This window comes from Aspergillus sclerotioniger (genome assembly GCF_003184525.1).
Source record: "Aspergillus sclerotioniger CBS 115572 chromosome Unknown BO94scaffold_2, whole genome shotgun sequence".
Classification (NCBI taxonomy): domain Eukaryota; kingdom Fungi; phylum Ascomycota; class Eurotiomycetes; order Eurotiales; family Aspergillaceae; genus Aspergillus; species Aspergillus sclerotioniger.
Genome location: NW_020290992.1, coordinates 558,661 through 574,905, shown reverse-complemented (window position 1 = coordinate 574,905; position 16,245 = coordinate 558,661). Strand labels below are relative to the sequence as shown.

Here is a 16,245-nt window from a genome sequence, read left to right as displayed (position 1 = left end):
GAGTTGTGTACCTGGAATCTCTAAGCTCGGCCTGCGATTAAGGGAAGATAGATAAGAACAGAGATGATGAAGAAATAAGAAAAGTTATGTATGTATGTAGGTATGTATGTAATGTTCGGGGAGCTGTTTGGAGGACGTGTTGGTCATGGATTGGTGAGTGACTGACGGAATGATAGTTGGGTGCATAGTTCATGCTGAATGAGGGTGACAGAAGGGGAGTAAATGCAGGTAAGTGTGGTGTAGATAGGACCAGAAGCAAGAAGATAAATCTATATACTAGGAAGGAAATTGAAAAGGGGTATGCCGCTATCTTCACGGATATCCGAACAGTATGTCTGGATGCCGAGAAGGAAGTAAAAAGAAAATATCTCATCATAAAAATTGGGAAGGTCCTGTCGTCCTTGTCGTATCCCCTGCTCCCTTTCTGCCAATGTATATGATAAAAGTATAATCATATCATCAAGCAGCAGCCACTTCGGCTCCCGCAGCAGCAGCACCGAAGAGCTTCTCCCGCCATTCGCCGCATACCGCCTCGAAGCCGCTAACTACGTCTCCGCAGACACGGCCGGCTTCACGATCCCGAAGTCGGCGGTCCCAGTCACCTCTTTCGATCCACCGGGTCCCCTCCTCACGGCCCTCTTCCTCGCGGCGGAGGTCTGCAACAAGTTCGCGTGCAGACCGTAGTCTCCGCGAGGCCGTTGATGTCAACTGGCGCGACTCGTACAAGGTGTCGCTCAGACCCCGTAGCGACAGGGTGATGTCAGATGTTTGCGAGACGAGTGTCTGCAGGGAGACAAGAGGGTTGAGGGCCGGTGACTGGGAGGGGGTAGTGGGTCTTGAGGAGTGACGTGGCTGTTCCGGGAAAGGATAGGGGAGGTTAGGCAGGAGTTCTTCATCGATGAGGGGAATAAGCGCGTCTATGGCGTCTGAAGAAAGGAGCGGAAAGGGCGAGAAAAGGAGAGGATGGGTGAGCGTTTGAAGTGCCCGCGTCTGATGGGTAAGATGCGAGGTTATGGACGAGTGTGCGGTAATGAGTCTAGATGTCAATGGAGTGTTAGCTATCCACCAGACCACTGCCAATTCACAGCAGAACAACCACATACCTCATGGCATTATTTTCAATCCCACTCTGACCCCCCAGATCCCGGAGGGCTTCCACCGCGCGTTGGAAAACATAGTCATTCTCACTGCCATTGTTCTCCAGGCCGCGACGGGCCAGACTCTCAATTTCCGCCATCTGCATCTCCAGACTAGGCGGCATATCCGCTTCCTCAAAATCCGAATCGTTCCCATAGTCGGACCCATCATATTGCGATTCGTGCCGCCGGTGTCGATGGGTACCATTGCGGGTCTTAGGCCTCGGAGGGTGCAGCGAGGAACTTTGCTCCGGCGAGTAGCCCGATGACGGTGACCGGGTCCTCGTGTCCATGCGGTGGTATGCATCTTCGTCCTCACTGCGATCCACGTACTGTGCGTCAGGGACACCTGTATCCTGCCCCGAAGCGTATCCGTAGCCCCCCTCTTCCTCCTCCCATGCATCGGCGAGCTCGTCTGCCAAATTACCTAGCCCACCACCTTCGCTGGTTGCACCGCCGAAGTCGACCGACATTCTATGAGAGCCATTGAAGGTTTGAGCGTGATGGGAGCGGGCGTCCACGGGAGATGAGGGGGCGGAGGAGCGGGGAGTATGAGGCGACCGAGGCGATCGGTAAGAGAAGCCGTTAGGAGCATAAGTGCCAGGGGAAATAGGGTCGATGTCGATGTTGGAGGACCGACTCCGAGTATGGCGGTGAGAAAGAGTCAGGGGAGGTGGGATGGACGGCATGTTGCAGTCGGGCGGGAGAAGAGGGGAAGAGGATGCGGTGTGAAGGTCCAGGGATCAGTCCGACGGTTTGACGTGGATTCAAAGGTCTAAAAAAGGGGCCAGTCCGTGGGTTTGAAATTCGTGAGTGGCTGCAGCGAAGTAAACAACGGACAGGGGAATCAATCAATCAATCAATGGTGGATTGCCGACCGCATCACCAGGATGCTTCAACGCAGCCAGAAAAGTCGACGGGACGGGGAAAGAAAAGGAAAGGAGAGTCGAGGCCGGCTATCTAGTGAATGGAAGAATCGAAGAAACAGACAAGGGGCTGGAGAGAGAGTGAGAGGCAGAAGGCGATGAGGGGGGAAGGAGAGGGAGAGCCAAAGTGGCCGACGATCAAAAAGATTCCCGCGCCGCGAACTTCCCCGTGACCGCCCAAGCCCCGATTTCTCAGGCTCGCCGATCCCATTCCCTGGCCATCATTTCCCCTCCATCGTCATCTAGCATCTACATACCCAATATCCAAACAACCGTCCCAATGAGCTCCATCCGGCGCATGTCCCCGACGGACCTTCTGTCTCTCAACCTCACCAACCTTGACCCATTGACGGAAAACTACGATCTGGGCTTCTACCTCAATTACCTCATGCGATGGCCGTCCCTCTTCAGTAGCGTTCAGGATCGCCAGGAGGGCATCGTGGGCTACAGTAAGCACCCCACCCACCATACCCCTTTATTCCAACCCCAAAACATCAATCTCTAAACCTCGCCTATAGTTATGGGCAAGCTTGAAGAACAACCCGCCACAATGCGCCATTCCGAGCACTACACACCCTGGCACGGCCACATCACCGTTTTGACCGTTGCGCCCGCATGGCGCCGCCTTGGCCACGCGAGTCGTCTCACCGAACGCCTGGAACAGGGCTCCGACATCAACGATGCTTGGTTTGTCGATCTATACGTACGAGCAGGGAATAAGGTAGCTGTGGGGATGTACAAGGGCATGGGGTGAGTTTTCTTTTTCTCTCTTCCGTCTTCCCCTCTTCTACTTCCGTTTCCTACAGTGATAAGGAACGAAACGCATGTATCTAACGAAGATAATCCATGCAGGTATTCCGTCTTCCGCCGAGTCGTGAATTATTACAGTGACGACCCCACTGGCTTTTCGGATTCGGGCGAGGATGCTTTCGATATGCGCAAGCCGTGCAGTCGCGATAAAAAATTACAGCATGTTCGGGAAAATGGAGAGAATTTCTTGGTGGATCCGATTGATGTCTCGTAAGGGTTTGTCGTGTGCACCGCTGTATAAATTTGCGTGATGAAAGAAATGAGTACATATGGTTGGGTGCGGGGGAGGGGCACATGGCAAGGAATGGCAAAATAAGAAAAGTGGATTGCGGTTGATTCTAGCATTTGGTGTTCGGGCGTTTTCTCTTTCCTGGGCTGAGGCTGCGCTAGCGCTACGCTTATGAGCGTGGTATGCATGGGGACCTGGGCTCAAGCTTAAATAGAACTATGAGAAAGAGAGGCATTCAATGAGGTATCTAGGTGGTATGCATACTTCGCGTGGTGCCGTAATAATTTCGTATACACATTAAGTACTATGTTCTAATCTAAATTCTTAATCTGATCTATAAGTCCGTGGCATATCAATTAATGAAACTTTTGTCGTCCCAAAACACCGGTTTCCCATGATGCAAACGCAGATTGTCGGATGAAGATGCACATATATGGTGGCCAGGTATTATTATATCGGGTTTCGTCGAGGCTTTTGAATCCTCGTGGCGCAGGGCAGTAGAAGGCTCCAGTAACCGTTGTCCTCCTGGTATCCTTATGTGGTGCATGACCGCGCTTAGAAGCGCTTTACACACGCGCGATGAGCCTCATTCCGGACCGAGATAATCTCAAGGCAGCGAAGATGGATCCGGACGTGATGAGACAACAAGCTGTGAAGAGCTGCACTCCGAGGTAGCTCCCCGTGTCGGCCAGGATTGCGCCACCAATGGGGGTTCCAATCAACAGTCCCACAGAGGTGATCGCGAAGACCATGCCTAGACGGGTGCCCAGGTCACGAATGTCCTTGGTCAAACTGACCATCACCACAGGCGGAAGTGACACGAAACCACCGGAACAGAGACCGTACAGCACAGAAAGGACTATGATACCTGGCGCGTTATGAACCCCGATCCAAGCAAAGGCGAGAATGGCAGTCGCAGTAGCCGCAGGAGTGAGGACGTTCAACGGACCCGTGTGATCGGCGATGAAGTTGGGACAGATACGCCCGACGGTGGACCCCGCGTTCAGCATCGAAAGCAGGTAGAATCCCAAGGTAGAGCCGACGATCCCCGTGTCAATAGCGTAGGATTGGATGTAGAAGAGGAAGTTGTAGAAGCCCAGGAAACCCAGGAACATCCCAATGGAGAACATCACAAAATGCGGCTCCTTGAAGGCAGACAATTGGAGCAGCTTGCGCTTCTCCGTTGGCCGGAATCGCATACGCATGATGCTGTAGGAGATGCAACAGGTTCCGAAACACAGAAAGCCGATAGCTCGAGTGGCCCATGGGAAACCCACTCGCTGCTGTAGCTGATCAAACATGATCGGATAGACCACACCTCCGATACTGCTCCCCGAAGCGGCAATGCCGTTGGCCAGACCTCGCTTCTTCTTGAAATACTGAGGTAGGATAGCAACGGATGGGACGAAAAGGCATCCGGCAGCAAGACCAATTAAAATGCCTTGCGCCAGGATCAATTGCCAGAACTTTGTAGAAAGGCTGACCATCATTAAAGCGAAGGGAAGCACGATGGTCCCGAACGTGAGCAGTTCACGGAAGTAACCCGCATCAAAGAGAGGGCCCGTCACCACCCCGAAGAGCATAAGTAGGAAGGCCTGGAGTGAGCCAATCCAGGCAATGGAGGAAGAAGACATGTGAGTCAACAAGCTCTGTTCATAATATGTTTGATAAGCACCCCAGGTGTTGATGACACCCCTATCCGTCATCGTCCATCAGTTTAAGGTCCTCCAAAGTATGAGACATATTTTACGTACCATGAGTTGAAGAACAGAAAGAAAGAGCCTAGCACCTGGATCCATGACGAGAAGCCGGTATCGAATGTCGGTTCTGGGGCTTTCGCCTCTGACGGAGTAGGGAGTTCATTGCTATCGTCATGGTTGTCTGCGGCGAGGGATCCCGCAACGGCCTTCTCCTCGAAATCAGCATTGATCCCCATTTCCACCCCGATTACAAGCTATCAGACAGACAGCCTTCTGGTGGAGTGAATCGCAGAGAAGGGATGGGTTGGAGGGCGAAACAGACAGCGATCCAGACGAACCCGTGGTACTTATCGTGGACACGGCCTAAGCAGCACTCACAGAGACCTTGGGTCACCACGTAATAAAAATACCCCGGATTTGGAACTCGAAGTAGGGGAAGAGGTCGAGCATGGCAAGGTGGAGGTTCAGCTCACTATATATTATTAATGACACACAGTAAAAAATTAATAAGGTGGCCCTCGCAAGCGCGGCTAAGAGTAAGCTTGAGAGCTAGAAAAGCAGAATCAACGAAAACCGAGCCAGGATCCACTTGGCGGCGGCCATTCATGTTGACTGATCCCCTGGAAGTGGGAATCAAGACAGTCGAGTGAACCGGGCTTTGGGTGAGGCCCCATCGTGGGACGGAAGCCTACTGGATACACGGCGAGTGGGTTCCGGGTAGAGTGATGGAGACATGGAGTCGCTTGCCGAGGATACGGAGCCTGGAGGACCTCTTCCCCAGGAACATGACCCTATGTGTTGTCGGGGGGTCGCAGAAGTTGGAACACGAGCATGAAGAGGAGCATGACCGGCCCCCAGTGCTTCACAATTGTGGTTATTGCAGAGGGCCTTTGCATAAGCACGATTGGAGGATAAAGGATGACGGCCTTAGCGTGTCTGGGGGTGTGACAGCGTGCCGATTTATCCAGGCGGGGGCCGAACTGCATATCACTTTTGTCAGCAGTAGTTACCTAGGCTGGGAACGGAGTAGGCCCTGGTCCTTTGATTATTATTCAGACATGATGGACTACTCTGTCCGGTGATACCACTCCGACATGACAAGTCAAGGATCACCTTGGGTGACTTAATACCACTTCCAAAACAGCATGTGTACCTAATGAGTGGGCATGTGTGCATAGGCTTTGGACTGATCAGCCCGTGATGTTAGCGAAGAGAAGGATGCCACTGAGTCAGAATCCTCACAATGTGGGATCCAAGTTACCCGGAGCAAAGGCCGAGTTTCGGTTCTGCGTCCCGGGGTTATTCGCCCGATGAAAATCGGCTAGGTTGGCAATCTTATGAATCCTGCTTGATCCCACCTGCGATACGGCTGACCGACTCGAGCGAGAGGAGAGATCAAGGATGACTTCCATGGAATGGAACATGTAATGACTCCATGAGTGATCCATCTCTCAATATTTGGGCTGGTGGCGGCAGCCAATCACGGCCGGCGATCTCGCATTAGCCCATTTCCTGCATACGCGAAACAATTCCATGAATTCATTCTCTAGATACTTCCCTCCTCGGCTGTTTCAACCTTGAAGCGAGAGGCGGTCAAAAGATGCCTATCAAAGTCACAGGGTAGACTGATTACTTGTCCAGCTTACGCTTCAAACGATGCATTTATGTCGCCCAGACCAGCGATGGACTGACAGCTATTTACGACAAGCTATGGATTTGACTGGACATTGACTTGTAGGAGTTGTTACGTTGCAGTATGTTGTTCCTCAAGATCGACGAAGCCAATATGACGTGGCCTATGACAGACGGCTGCAATGGAGAAATGCTTCCGGAGCAGCTTGAATCTTGAATGTGGGAATGTCCCATCAAAGTATTCCCTGGCCGCCGCCATACTTGCATCAGAGCCCAAGAGCACCAGTCACGACACAGCTTGCGTGCTTTCACGCCGGGAACCGAAGGCCATCCTTTGAATCGAGCTACTAAAACAGATCTCCGACAACAAGTCACGTCATCCCGGCGCTGTGCAGCATATTCTGCCTTACTCAACCTCCAAGAGGGCATTTGTCTACGTAGACAACTTGTACCAGGTCTAGGTCGGGAAAGGAACCTCGGATACTCCAAACGAAAGCATGCCAACATCAAACTTTTCTTTTATTTTACTGATATAGACTGCAATGCGTTATTCTTTTGAGTTTTCTTGGCTTCCCAGTGACCCAGAGGCTGCCTAGGCCGTTGTGGCCCGCTACCCTACTCCCAAACTCCAAACGCTATGCTGCCCAGGGGGAAAGATCTTAGACCAAAGACATACACAATAAAGAAAACAAAAAGCCATTTGTGAATATACAACCTCCCATGCCATCCTCGCGTCTAGAGCAATTCTTCGCAGGTCCAGTCCTCGTACCTGTGTGTTATGATTAGATCTGGTATGTGAAATATCCAAGCCCACGTGGGGAAGTCCCGCTTACCATCCGTCGGGAAGATACCTCCGCACAATCAGGGGAATCTTCTTCTGGTTCAACTCCTTGATGGCGATCTGCAAAGGATCCGTCTCGCCCTCAAGGTCGACAAGTACCGGGGCGTTCATACTGGGACCATGGTCAGCATCCAATTGCGCTTCTGCCCGATATCTATATCAATTGCCGAGACGAACCTGATCTGCAGAGCGCGAGTACCCAGAACACGCGCGCGCTCGTACTTGGTCATGTATGGGGTTGTCGTGCGCTGGTCGTTCGGTACCTTCTTCTCCCGCGCCTGTTCCATGACCTTGCCCGCATACCCCGCATTCGGGTCGCCTGAAACGACAACGCGATCTCCATTGACAGCAGGCGCGTATGAGCTCTCGCCATAGTCATCGGCACCTCCCTCCGCGACGTCGACATCCTCGGGGTTTATGAAGTCTTCGGGCTCGTTGTCATCGTACTCCTGCTCCGGCTCGTAGTCGTAACTGTAAGGCAAGCCAGGTCAGAACATTAGGACCTTCTTCCAACAAGATGATAGCCATCGACAGGCAGCGGGCACGTAGCATTCATCTGCGCAAGCTCTGATGGGGCACCGGTCTCTTACTTTTCCTCAGCGTCGTGATCCCCGTAGTCAGACATCGTGGCGGGTTAAGTGAATCAAATTGAGACTAGGCAAATTGAAAATGACGCAAACGAAGGCAATGGCAGCACCGCGACCGGGCCAGTTGGGGACGAGACGACAGATGTTGCGACGGGCTTTTCTCGTGAAGAAATCGAGGTCGCGACTTCCAGAAGGCGGAAAAAGTTCCTGTCGCTCGTCCGGCGCTAGTCCCCTTTAGATATTAATGCTCACCGCCTCGGCAAAATTTCCAGGGCATCGTTGGCCAGCCAACTTTTTGCTCGCACTTTTGAATCCTCTCTTACTGTCGAATGCTCGTTAACCTCGGGCTTGGATGGTCGAGAGGCTTTCGGAGCTATGGCTCAGAAGCGAAAATCATCGGGGGATCTCCCCAACCCCAAGAGAGTGCAAAATCGGACAGCGCTGGACGATGCCGGTAAGAGAAGACGCCTAGAAATCGAGTCTAGATGCGCGCAGATGCTGATCGGCTTCCTTATACTTCAGACCCCATCTACGAGGAAAGGCACTCGGACGCCGAGTATGACTTCTCGGATCACTCCAGTGTCGCCAGCGACAGTCTCCACGAGACACCAGCGACTCCAATGTCAACGATTTCCGCTAGATATCCATCGGAGCTAAAAACTCACCGCTGCCCTTTCGACGGTTGCACAAAGGCATTCAACCGCCCAGCGAGACTTCAGGAACATCTCCGCTCGCATAACAACGAGAGACTCTTCCGGTGTACACATGATGATTGCGATAAGACATTTCTCCGAGCTTCGCACCTGAACCACCACATCAAAAGCGCCCATACCGGGGTCAGAGACTACGTTTGCGATCGTCCAGGATGTGAAAAGAGCTTTGTAACTGGCTCACGACTTCGCCGGCACATAGCTGCCCATGATGGAAGAGACAAGTATCGCTGCACAGAGTTTTCTCCCTGTGATGAGACTTTCCGGAAACACTCAACCCTTCAAAAACACATCATGAGTGTGCATCTGAAGCAGAAGCCCTTCCCTTGTCTGCACGTTGACCAAACCACTGGTCAGAAATGTCCAATGGCGTTTGACAGCGCAGGTCACCTCCGAGCCCACGAAAGTCGAGTCCATGCCGAGAAGCGATTCACCTGCGCTGAGTGCGCCCAGCAGGCGGAGCATACCGACCCATCATCTGAGGCCCCCTCTATCGCATTAACCTTCCCGACCTACGCCCTCCTCCAAGCCCACATCCGGACTGTCCACCCCCCACAATGTCCCAACTGTGCTCTGACCTGTTCCACGGCCCGAGAGCTCCGCCGTCATCTGGAAGTTAGCCACGGCAACGTCAGCCTGGAAGAACGAAAAGTCTTCCCCTGCACTGTCCCGGGCTGCGATAGCAGCTTCACCAAGAAGGGCAACCTAACTGTGCACATCCGCACCGTTCATCAAGGGGAAAAGCGTTTCATCTGCGGTGAGACTGATCTCTCCACGTCCAAACGTGTTATCGGTTGGACAGGCGCCGGCGGTTGCGGAAAACGTTACGGGAGTAAACTCGCACTGGAGGAGCATATCCGAACAGCGCATCTCGGCTTTCAGAATGCCAAAGCCGAGCGTCGACAGCGTTTGGGTCTAAGCAAAACACCGAATCACCAAACCGGTCCATCGGCACTGGCTGCCCTGACGGGCGAGGGTTACGCCGAAGAAACAGGTCGGCAGATTGCGTGCTTTATCGAAGGTTGTCCACATCGATTCCACCGTAACTACGATCTGTGGGTACACATGGGGAGTAAGCACGGGTGCACGGAGGATGAGATCCGCGATATGTTCATGCAACGAACGCTATTGGCGGATGATAATGAGCCTGTTACCGGAGATCTCTTCGGTATCTATGGGCTCGAGTTCGATAACGACGACTCCGCCTCGTACGAACCATATATCCTAGGCGACATGGGTACGGACACAAAACCCGTATCCAACGAAGCCGGGCTATATACAATGGATGATTCCTCGAATCGCCCAGGCGAGTTTTCCAGCAGCTATGCTGATATTATGATGCAAGATGTTGATTCCAAGATACCCAGTGCCGATGATATGGCGATGATTGATCCTTTGTTGGCGTATAACATGGCGAGTACATAAGTTGGACATGCTTATTCCCATCTACTATCTATCTACTTACCTCTTTCCGGGCTTTATAACATGATTTACGAACCGATTCGGAACATACCATAATGAATGATATCTATTTTTTGTCGTCCTCAACTTCCACCCTCGTCTCTTCTTTTTCCCCCCTCGCCCATTTTAGTCTCAAAGGACCGTCTAGCTAGGTGACTTTAGATAATGAGAAAATGTCCCATGTCGCCCAATCCATCCACTCTTCTCACAGCCAGCCAGCGACTCGTAGAGCACATACGTATGTATACATGCAGATGATGTACAATAACCCCATGTCCATGCAGCATCATGTATACCGAGAGAGAAGGAGAGCGAGAACGAGAGGTGTCCCATATACACCTTGACCCACCAGCAAGGAGAGGATACAAAAAAAAGCAAACAACGAAAGAAGCACACACCTAGTAACATAACATGACACAGTGTCAACGACAACCATTGATCAGCACACCCACTCACCAATGCACTCACTCAATAGAACAAAACTCCACGTCAACAGTGAGGTTACCATGACGATCTTGTTTAACAGAGAAAAAAAGGGTTCCTAGATAGGTGTCAAAGTCAGCTTACATTGCATTCACGCATATAGATTAGTGCTGTGAACGAGGGTCAAGAAACGAACCTGAGACCCATTGTATACATAAGTGAGAACTTTTTTTTTTGGTTCTTTGCTTTTTTTTTCTTTTGGCTAATACATGAAGTGTAAAAGAGGGGAGAGATATGCGTGTGTGCTCCGAAATCCTAGATTGCTCAATTTCAACGACGATGTCAAGCTCACAGGCTCCCCGCTTGTCATTCTCGCCTACTGTTCCCTTGGCTGCCAGCAGTTGGGGGACGGTTGGGTGATGACGTGGGGGTGGATGATGAGTGTCAAAATGTCGAAAATGGAGAGTCCTGGATAAGTGGTTGCATTGTCTGAGAGACCTGAAAAGATTTTGTACCATTTGGGGGGTTTTTTTGACTCTTATGAGGTCAGGCTCAAGATCGCCAATCATGTACCTAGTTTCTTAGTTCGTGTGTGTTCTGATAATTTTGGTATTTGATTTCTGGTAGTGTTATGGAGTTGGGAAATTGTGCTGGCTGACAGTGGTCGTGAAATATGTTGTCGAGATTGGCAGAATGCTGCAATTGACCGCCAGAGACATTCCGCTCTAAACCTGCTGAATGGTTCTCAGAACTTCAAGATGCTCGCTTACCAATTCAGAACCGAAACATATTCATTCTGCTCAAGAGGATCGGGCTGCGTGTTCTGAGGACGCGGAGCCGGTTTAGGTTTGATGGCTGATGAAGCAGGTGCTCTTGGAGGAAGCTGATGAGGTTCAATGTTAGTTATGATCATACACGGGATACAAGGTGACAGCGTTCAACTTGCCGGATCCTTTTGAGGCCAAACATCAGTGAAAGTTTCCTCCACAACACAAGCTTGCTCAATCATCTGCGCCTTCTTGCGGAATGAGCGTCGAGGAGGAGCTGTAGTCAGCTTGAAATCTTTGGCGGTTTTCATATCGAACAGAGATAAGTTCTTCGCTAGGTCCTTCGCTAGATCTTTATCCGATCTCCACACGTCCTCAAAATAGTCATCATTTGACTTCGCCTCGGACTTTTTCTTGAAAGGAATAGGCGTTGGAGGTGCGGACTTGATTCCCCCTATGGAGACCCTGGTCTGGGTCAAATGCCGCAAGAATCGGATGTACGTCTCATTGGCTTTTTTGGATGGCATATGCGTAGTAAAAAGTCTGGCGACGTCACAAAAGAGATGTACGGCTGGGAGACCTCTTGCCATGCCAAGCCAAAGAGCAGTCTTGAGTAGCAAATCGAATGCTCCATTCTTCTTGCATTTGAAAGACCATTCAGTAAGATCCCCCACCTTGGCTTTCTCAGCGGATAAAGGTGGTGGCGCAAGCCCTCTTGGGGGAAGCCAGCCCCATGCACGTGCCTTGTCTGGCTTGTGCTTGCAGGTATAGGCCTTATAGGCATGAAAGAATGATGTAAGAACTATGGCAGAATCCATATAGCCGTCCCAGGAAAGCGAAGCCTTGCATGCATCAATTCGAAGTTGTTTGATGCTTAGTAGGGCAGTGCGTTCCACGGAAACGGGAAGAGGATTATAGATCTTCCCTGTGTCTCATTAGATTAACAAGTCTTTATAGCGTTGACCTGACTTGTCACTCACTGTCTTCGGTGTCTGACCTCATAGCAGCCATAACATCGTTTTTGAACAGCTCAATCACTCTGACAGACGCTTCAAGTTGCTGGCGAGCTTTAGTAGGGCTCGCACGCCGAGAATTGAGCCAAAAGACTGGTTTGTCCGTCTCCTTGCGCAGATATGCCAACAGCTTTCGAAGAATCTCGATTTCGGCCCCAAAGTACGTCTCGTCGGTTATATTAGTCTCGCCGCGTTGAGTGATCTTATTGAGCACTTGAGGATAGCGCTCTAGAAGCCATGTCTCGAGTTTGACTTGGGTAGCATGCATCTTGGCATCGCTTTCAAATAACATGCTTAGAAGATGCCCGTAAGAGCCGGGGAAAACATCTTGGAGAACCTTAGGGAGCGCGTAAGATATCTCGTCAGCGAAGATTCCGGGATCAAAGCCTCTGGTGAACTCTATCATCAGTTGGTCGAGCCTCTCGTTCTCAGCTTCGATGATTTCTGCGGCTTTCTCTTCAGCCATTGCGCATGTATCGGTAGGCTCATCTAGTATGATGTCGATTGGTTCAGCAGCAGTCTTTCGAGTAGGCTTAGGAGCCGCACGACGGAAGTGGGATATGTTCATGGTGGAAAAGTCGATCAACGCATACCGGTCCTAGCCTGTAGCCTTGACGTTTCTTAGGTTAGTTGCAATAAGAAAGCAAATAGGAGCGAGAGAAGAAGGCAGAGGAAATTTACAAAGAGACTGCTTATTGTCGCCAGAGATCCCTTTTCTGATAGCCTGAATTGGAAGACTCGATCGCTTCTGGAGAGTAAAACGTACCCCAGATATGCTTGAGAGTAGAGGAATGACTGAGAATTCAAGGTCTTCACAGGAAGAGAAGAGATGAAAGAGGTGAAGTTGAATGGGTGCAAAGAAAGAGGTGGAGGGGGGGGGGGGGCAAGTGTGATATGGAGAAGTGCAAAAGCAAGGATGATTTGGGTCAGTGAATGAGCAACAGGGCCAGTGAATATAAGATGTTTGCAGTAAGACTAGTGATTGGCTCAGGCCACACATCTGATTGTCCCAACAGCATCTTCGGCAGAGATCATTGCAGCGAAACTTCTATGACATATATAATAGCAGCTTTGGCTTACCAAAAAAAAAGGGGATGGTGATATATTAACAGCATGCCATGAGCGGGCGTGTATGCTTGAAAGGCTGGCTCCAGCTTCAGCTGTATCAAAAAAGACAAAACTCGGTATACATTTCCTCGAAGAGATACAAGAGGACTTATCGACATGAAACTGGCTATAGACTGTTAAGCAACTATTACCATAGATGTGATTACAGCGAGATTAGCAGACTCCCCCGAACCCGATCGTCCAGGTTGCTCGATGGGTTTGCGACTTACTATCGAGGCTTACAAGGGTCGAGAACCTTCCATCTCCGTTGAGAACCACTGCTTAGTGGTTCGACCATTGGAATACAGCAGGGAAGCCTGTGCGAACAAATATAGACATGGATAGCAACTTTACAGGGGCAGACTAATCTATCAGAATGCATGACGAGTATTATGGTAGCAATCGAAGGTACCAGACCAGCTCAACAATATCCGATGTCTCAAGTGACATAAAGTTACAAATGAGGAATGCCTTCGAGATCGGATACAAGGCTGTGGAGTCATCGGTAAGGAGGCATGATGGGTGATCAAATGCAAAATACGATGGACCGTCTAGATGACCGGGCATTGGGACTAACTCGTCTAAAGCAGCGAAGTGCTTTGCTGGTATTTGCACCGGGCGAAAGGAGCCATATAGGGCCCATATCTGGAGGGTCGTAACTGGGGTTGGTGAAACTTACCTCTAGCCCACGTTCAAGTGTCATGGCCTTGAGAATGTGGAGGTGCATGTGCCTAGACATGTCATGTCGCCGGGCCTCTCTTACGTCGTCGCAGGTCAGAAGACCCTTCGTTGATCCACGAGAGCTCAAAAGGCACCTGACATCCGACAGAGATGGTCTTGGCAGGCACGAAGATGGAGATGGGGATGTCATAATATATACCATAAGCATGATGATATAATAAAAGGTCGGGGTTACGGCAGTTACGCCGTTCAAGAAGATCCTGCAGGATGTCTGTAGCAAGACAAGCCACTCAAGGTGGGGCTGGCACTGTGCCATGTACCCCGTAACTATCTGCTATCTATGTGGAGCTTAGAGCGGCACTCGCATAGTGACAATCACTTACAGATGACTGACTTGACACCGTGTAAACGTACATAATTCTCCCCGCATTAAAATGTCTACATAGCGTCAAGAATCCTGCGTGGATACGATAACTATATATGACACACATTGACTAAGGGCAATCCTATCATGGCCTGAGTCATCCCTCGTTGCTTTCAAATCAAAACTCAATTGCAGCAGACCCCAGGGAATTTGCCAGAGCCAGTGGAGACACGAAAAATCTCCATTGGATATGAAACATGACAAGACTTAGGTGGCAGAAGATCGCTTCAGACTTGAGGATCTTCAGTATGTCACCCTTTCCACTTAAACCTTGGCAGATTACCATAGGGCATGGCAAGAATCATCGTATAGGCCTTCGCAACCAAGATTGCATCATGACAGCAGCAGGGCTGATCGGGTAATCGTGTCCCAATGATACGCCAGGGGAACGAAGATCAACTGACTGAAATCTGCAAAAGCGGAAACAAAGTGAGAAAACTGGACTGATCTGCATAAATAATGGAGAACATGCGCAGTACGTGGTCAGAGAAGCTTCCGTGATGGATCCTACTGTTGAGGTCACACTGCCGAGATGACACCCATTCAGCAATGATCGCTGGTAGGAGTTTGCGCGTCAAGCCTGCGATCTTTGGGGAGCTCCGCAGCCTTGGTACTTACTACTAGTAGACTAAGGAGGGGGGACACCCTGACTGGTGGGTCACGGACTGGGGACTGCACTACGTACGTGCTTCCTGAGATGAACATGATTTGATCACTTGCAATGCTGACCAGTCACAGTCGCTGGGCATCAGTAGCCCTTAAGGACAGCATGCTACCTAGCCTGGATATTATGAAGAGCGTATTATAACCGGGGCAATTACCGAGTATTAACAGCCTGATTAAGGTTTACATAACCTGCAGCAACATGAATAAAGTTGATGCCCTCTGTCTAACCCCGTTCCAAAGTTCAAATACCGCAGCCACTTCGCGCTGGGCTGAAATGCCATGATAGCCTCTCTTCCAGCATGTCCACAGCAACCGGGCATGCCTGTGATTCCGGCATTTAACACGCAGAACGGATCCTTGTCATACTTCAGTTCGAATACTAGTACGTAGCATGCTAACCCCAGTCGCTTATAATTTTAGATCCGGAACTAAACGTTCTTACTGCTTAGGGCCTAACCTTAGCAGGGGTAGGTACTTTAGCGACTATTCCTGTTTGATCGCCTGGGTTGGTTGCAACTGGAAACCCATCAAAATCCATCCAGGTAGATTCTTGCTCCCATGGCCTGAGGCGTGTGTGTAGTGTGTACTGGGTAGTTTTCCGACCACAATAGTACGGTTATTTATAGTGAAAGTGTATCTTGTAAACGGAGTACAGAACCTACTATCGGTAGTAGTGAAGCTTCCCGCCAAGATCATCTGATGTCCTGTGGCACTGCGGGCCTGTGGCAGTGCGTCCCGGCCATACCCATAATTTGCCTTACATTCCTCATACTTACACAAGGGACACGACGCATATTACTCCGGTAAGGATGGTAAAGCAATCGATACAATAAGACAACAGCCCATGGGCTCTTATGCACTACCTTGGCCAGTTTAAGTTCATATGGCTTCAGATAAGGGACCAATGGGTAGATACCGGATGTGATTAGGCTGTACTTGGCGTCTACGTTGTCTCTTAGTTCTCCTCACCTCGTGGGCGAGAAACACCGGTTTTGGAGCAGAGAAAGGGACAAAGAACAAAAGGTGAAATTGGCCAGTCAGTACGGAGTAGTGGCAGTTGGGTTAAGACATGCAGGATTGCGTTTCTATATTTGGCTGAGAGGCAGGATTCTACCATAAGATTGGCTTCTAT

General features: G+C 50.5%; 10 protein-coding genes across 10 annotated transcripts; 2 read left to right on the top strand and 8 right to left on the bottom strand.

Annotated features, from left to right (window-relative positions):
• Window positions 1–449: 449 nt before the first annotated feature.
• Window positions 450–1,928, bottom strand: BO94DRAFT_132578 (uncharacterized protein). Its single transcript, XM_025605659.1, has 2 exons — window positions 1,104–1,928; window positions 450–1,036 (listed from the first exon to the last, which is right to left on the bottom strand). The coding sequence occupies exons 1-2, from the start codon at window positions 1,823–1,825 to the stop codon at window positions 460–462; spliced, it is 1,299 nt and encodes a 432-aa protein (XP_025472419.1). The 5' UTR covers window positions 1,826–1,928; the 3' UTR covers window positions 450–459.
• Window positions 1,929–2,297: 369 nt separating this feature from the next.
• Window positions 2,298–3,390, top strand: BO94DRAFT_482365 (peptide alpha-N-acetyltransferase complex B subunit NAT3). Its single transcript, XM_025608890.1, has 3 exons — window positions 2,298–2,511; window positions 2,581–2,812; window positions 2,915–3,390. Exons 1-3 carry the CDS (start codon window positions 2,343–2,345, stop codon window positions 3,084–3,086), a joined length of 573 nt encoding a protein of 190 aa, XP_025472418.1. The 5' UTR covers window positions 2,298–2,342; the 3' UTR covers window positions 3,087–3,390.
• A 277-nt stretch (window positions 3,391–3,667) lies between these two features.
• On the bottom strand, window positions 3,668–5,037 carry BO94DRAFT_455670 (MCT family MFS transporter; the record flags this gene model as incomplete). Its single annotated transcript, XM_025607670.1, has 2 exons — window positions 3,668–4,796; window positions 4,856–5,037. 2 exons carry the CDS (start codon window positions 5,035–5,037, stop codon window positions 3,668–3,670), a joined length of 1,311 nt encoding a protein of 436 aa, XP_025472417.1.
• Window positions 5,038–5,325: 288 nt separating this feature from the next.
• On the bottom strand, window positions 5,326–6,374 carry BO94DRAFT_132488 (uncharacterized protein). The gene is made up of 3 exons (XM_025605657.1): window positions 6,044–6,374; window positions 5,915–5,987; window positions 5,326–5,781 (listed from the first exon to the last, which is right to left on the bottom strand). The coding sequence occupies exons 1-3, from the start codon at window positions 6,247–6,249 to the stop codon at window positions 5,593–5,595; spliced, it is 468 nt and encodes a 155-aa protein (XP_025472416.1). The 5' UTR covers window positions 6,250–6,374; the 3' UTR covers window positions 5,326–5,592.
• A 563-nt stretch (window positions 6,375–6,937) lies between these two features.
• BO94DRAFT_530387 (DNA-directed RNA polymerase core subunit RPO26) lies at window positions 6,938–7,941 on the bottom strand. Its single transcript, XM_025610666.1, has 4 exons — window positions 7,865–7,941; window positions 7,452–7,745; window positions 7,267–7,386; window positions 6,938–7,202 (listed from the first exon to the last, which is right to left on the bottom strand). Exons 1-4 carry the CDS (start codon window positions 7,897–7,899, stop codon window positions 7,169–7,171), a joined length of 483 nt encoding a protein of 160 aa, XP_025472415.1. The 5' UTR covers window positions 7,900–7,941; the 3' UTR covers window positions 6,938–7,168.
• Window positions 7,942–8,177: 236 nt separating this feature from the next.
• On the top strand, window positions 8,178–10,185 carry BO94DRAFT_506792 (C2H2-type zinc finger protein). The gene is made up of 2 exons (XM_025609588.1): window positions 8,178–8,315; window positions 8,384–10,185. The coding sequence occupies exons 1-2, from the start codon at window positions 8,237–8,239 to the stop codon at window positions 9,994–9,996; spliced, it is 1,692 nt and encodes a 563-aa protein (XP_025472414.1). The 5' UTR covers window positions 8,178–8,236; the 3' UTR covers window positions 9,997–10,185.
• BO94DRAFT_132457 (uncharacterized protein) lies at window positions 10,068–10,530 on the bottom strand. Its single transcript, XM_025605656.1, has one exon. The coding sequence runs from the start codon at window positions 10,438–10,440 to the stop codon at window positions 10,177–10,179; it is 264 nt and encodes an 87-aa protein (XP_025472413.1). The 5' UTR covers window positions 10,441–10,530; the 3' UTR covers window positions 10,068–10,176.
• BO94DRAFT_132418 (uncharacterized protein) lies at window positions 10,437–11,208 on the bottom strand. Its single transcript, XM_025605654.1, has 2 exons — window positions 10,652–11,208; window positions 10,437–10,573 (listed from the first exon to the last, which is right to left on the bottom strand). The coding sequence occupies exons 1-2, from the start codon at window positions 11,022–11,024 to the stop codon at window positions 10,497–10,499; spliced, it is 450 nt and encodes a 149-aa protein (XP_025472412.1). The 5' UTR covers window positions 11,025–11,208; the 3' UTR covers window positions 10,437–10,496.
• Window positions 11,209–11,392: 184 nt separating this feature from the next.
• Window positions 11,393–12,803, bottom strand: BO94DRAFT_541770 (uncharacterized protein; the record flags this gene model as incomplete). The annotated part of the gene is made up of 2 exons (XM_025613057.1): window positions 11,393–12,147; window positions 12,203–12,803. The coding sequence occupies 2 exons, from the start codon at window positions 12,801–12,803 to the stop codon at window positions 11,393–11,395; spliced, it is 1,356 nt and encodes a 451-aa protein (XP_025472411.1).
• A 749-nt stretch (window positions 12,804–13,552) lies between these two features.
• BO94DRAFT_132444 (uncharacterized protein) lies at window positions 13,553–14,492 on the bottom strand. The gene has a single exon (XM_025605655.1). The coding sequence runs from the start codon at window positions 14,337–14,339 to the stop codon at window positions 13,869–13,871; it is 471 nt and encodes a 156-aa protein (XP_025472410.1). The 5' UTR covers window positions 14,340–14,492; the 3' UTR covers window positions 13,553–13,868.
• Between the last annotated feature and the right edge of the window lie 1,753 nt (window positions 14,493–16,245).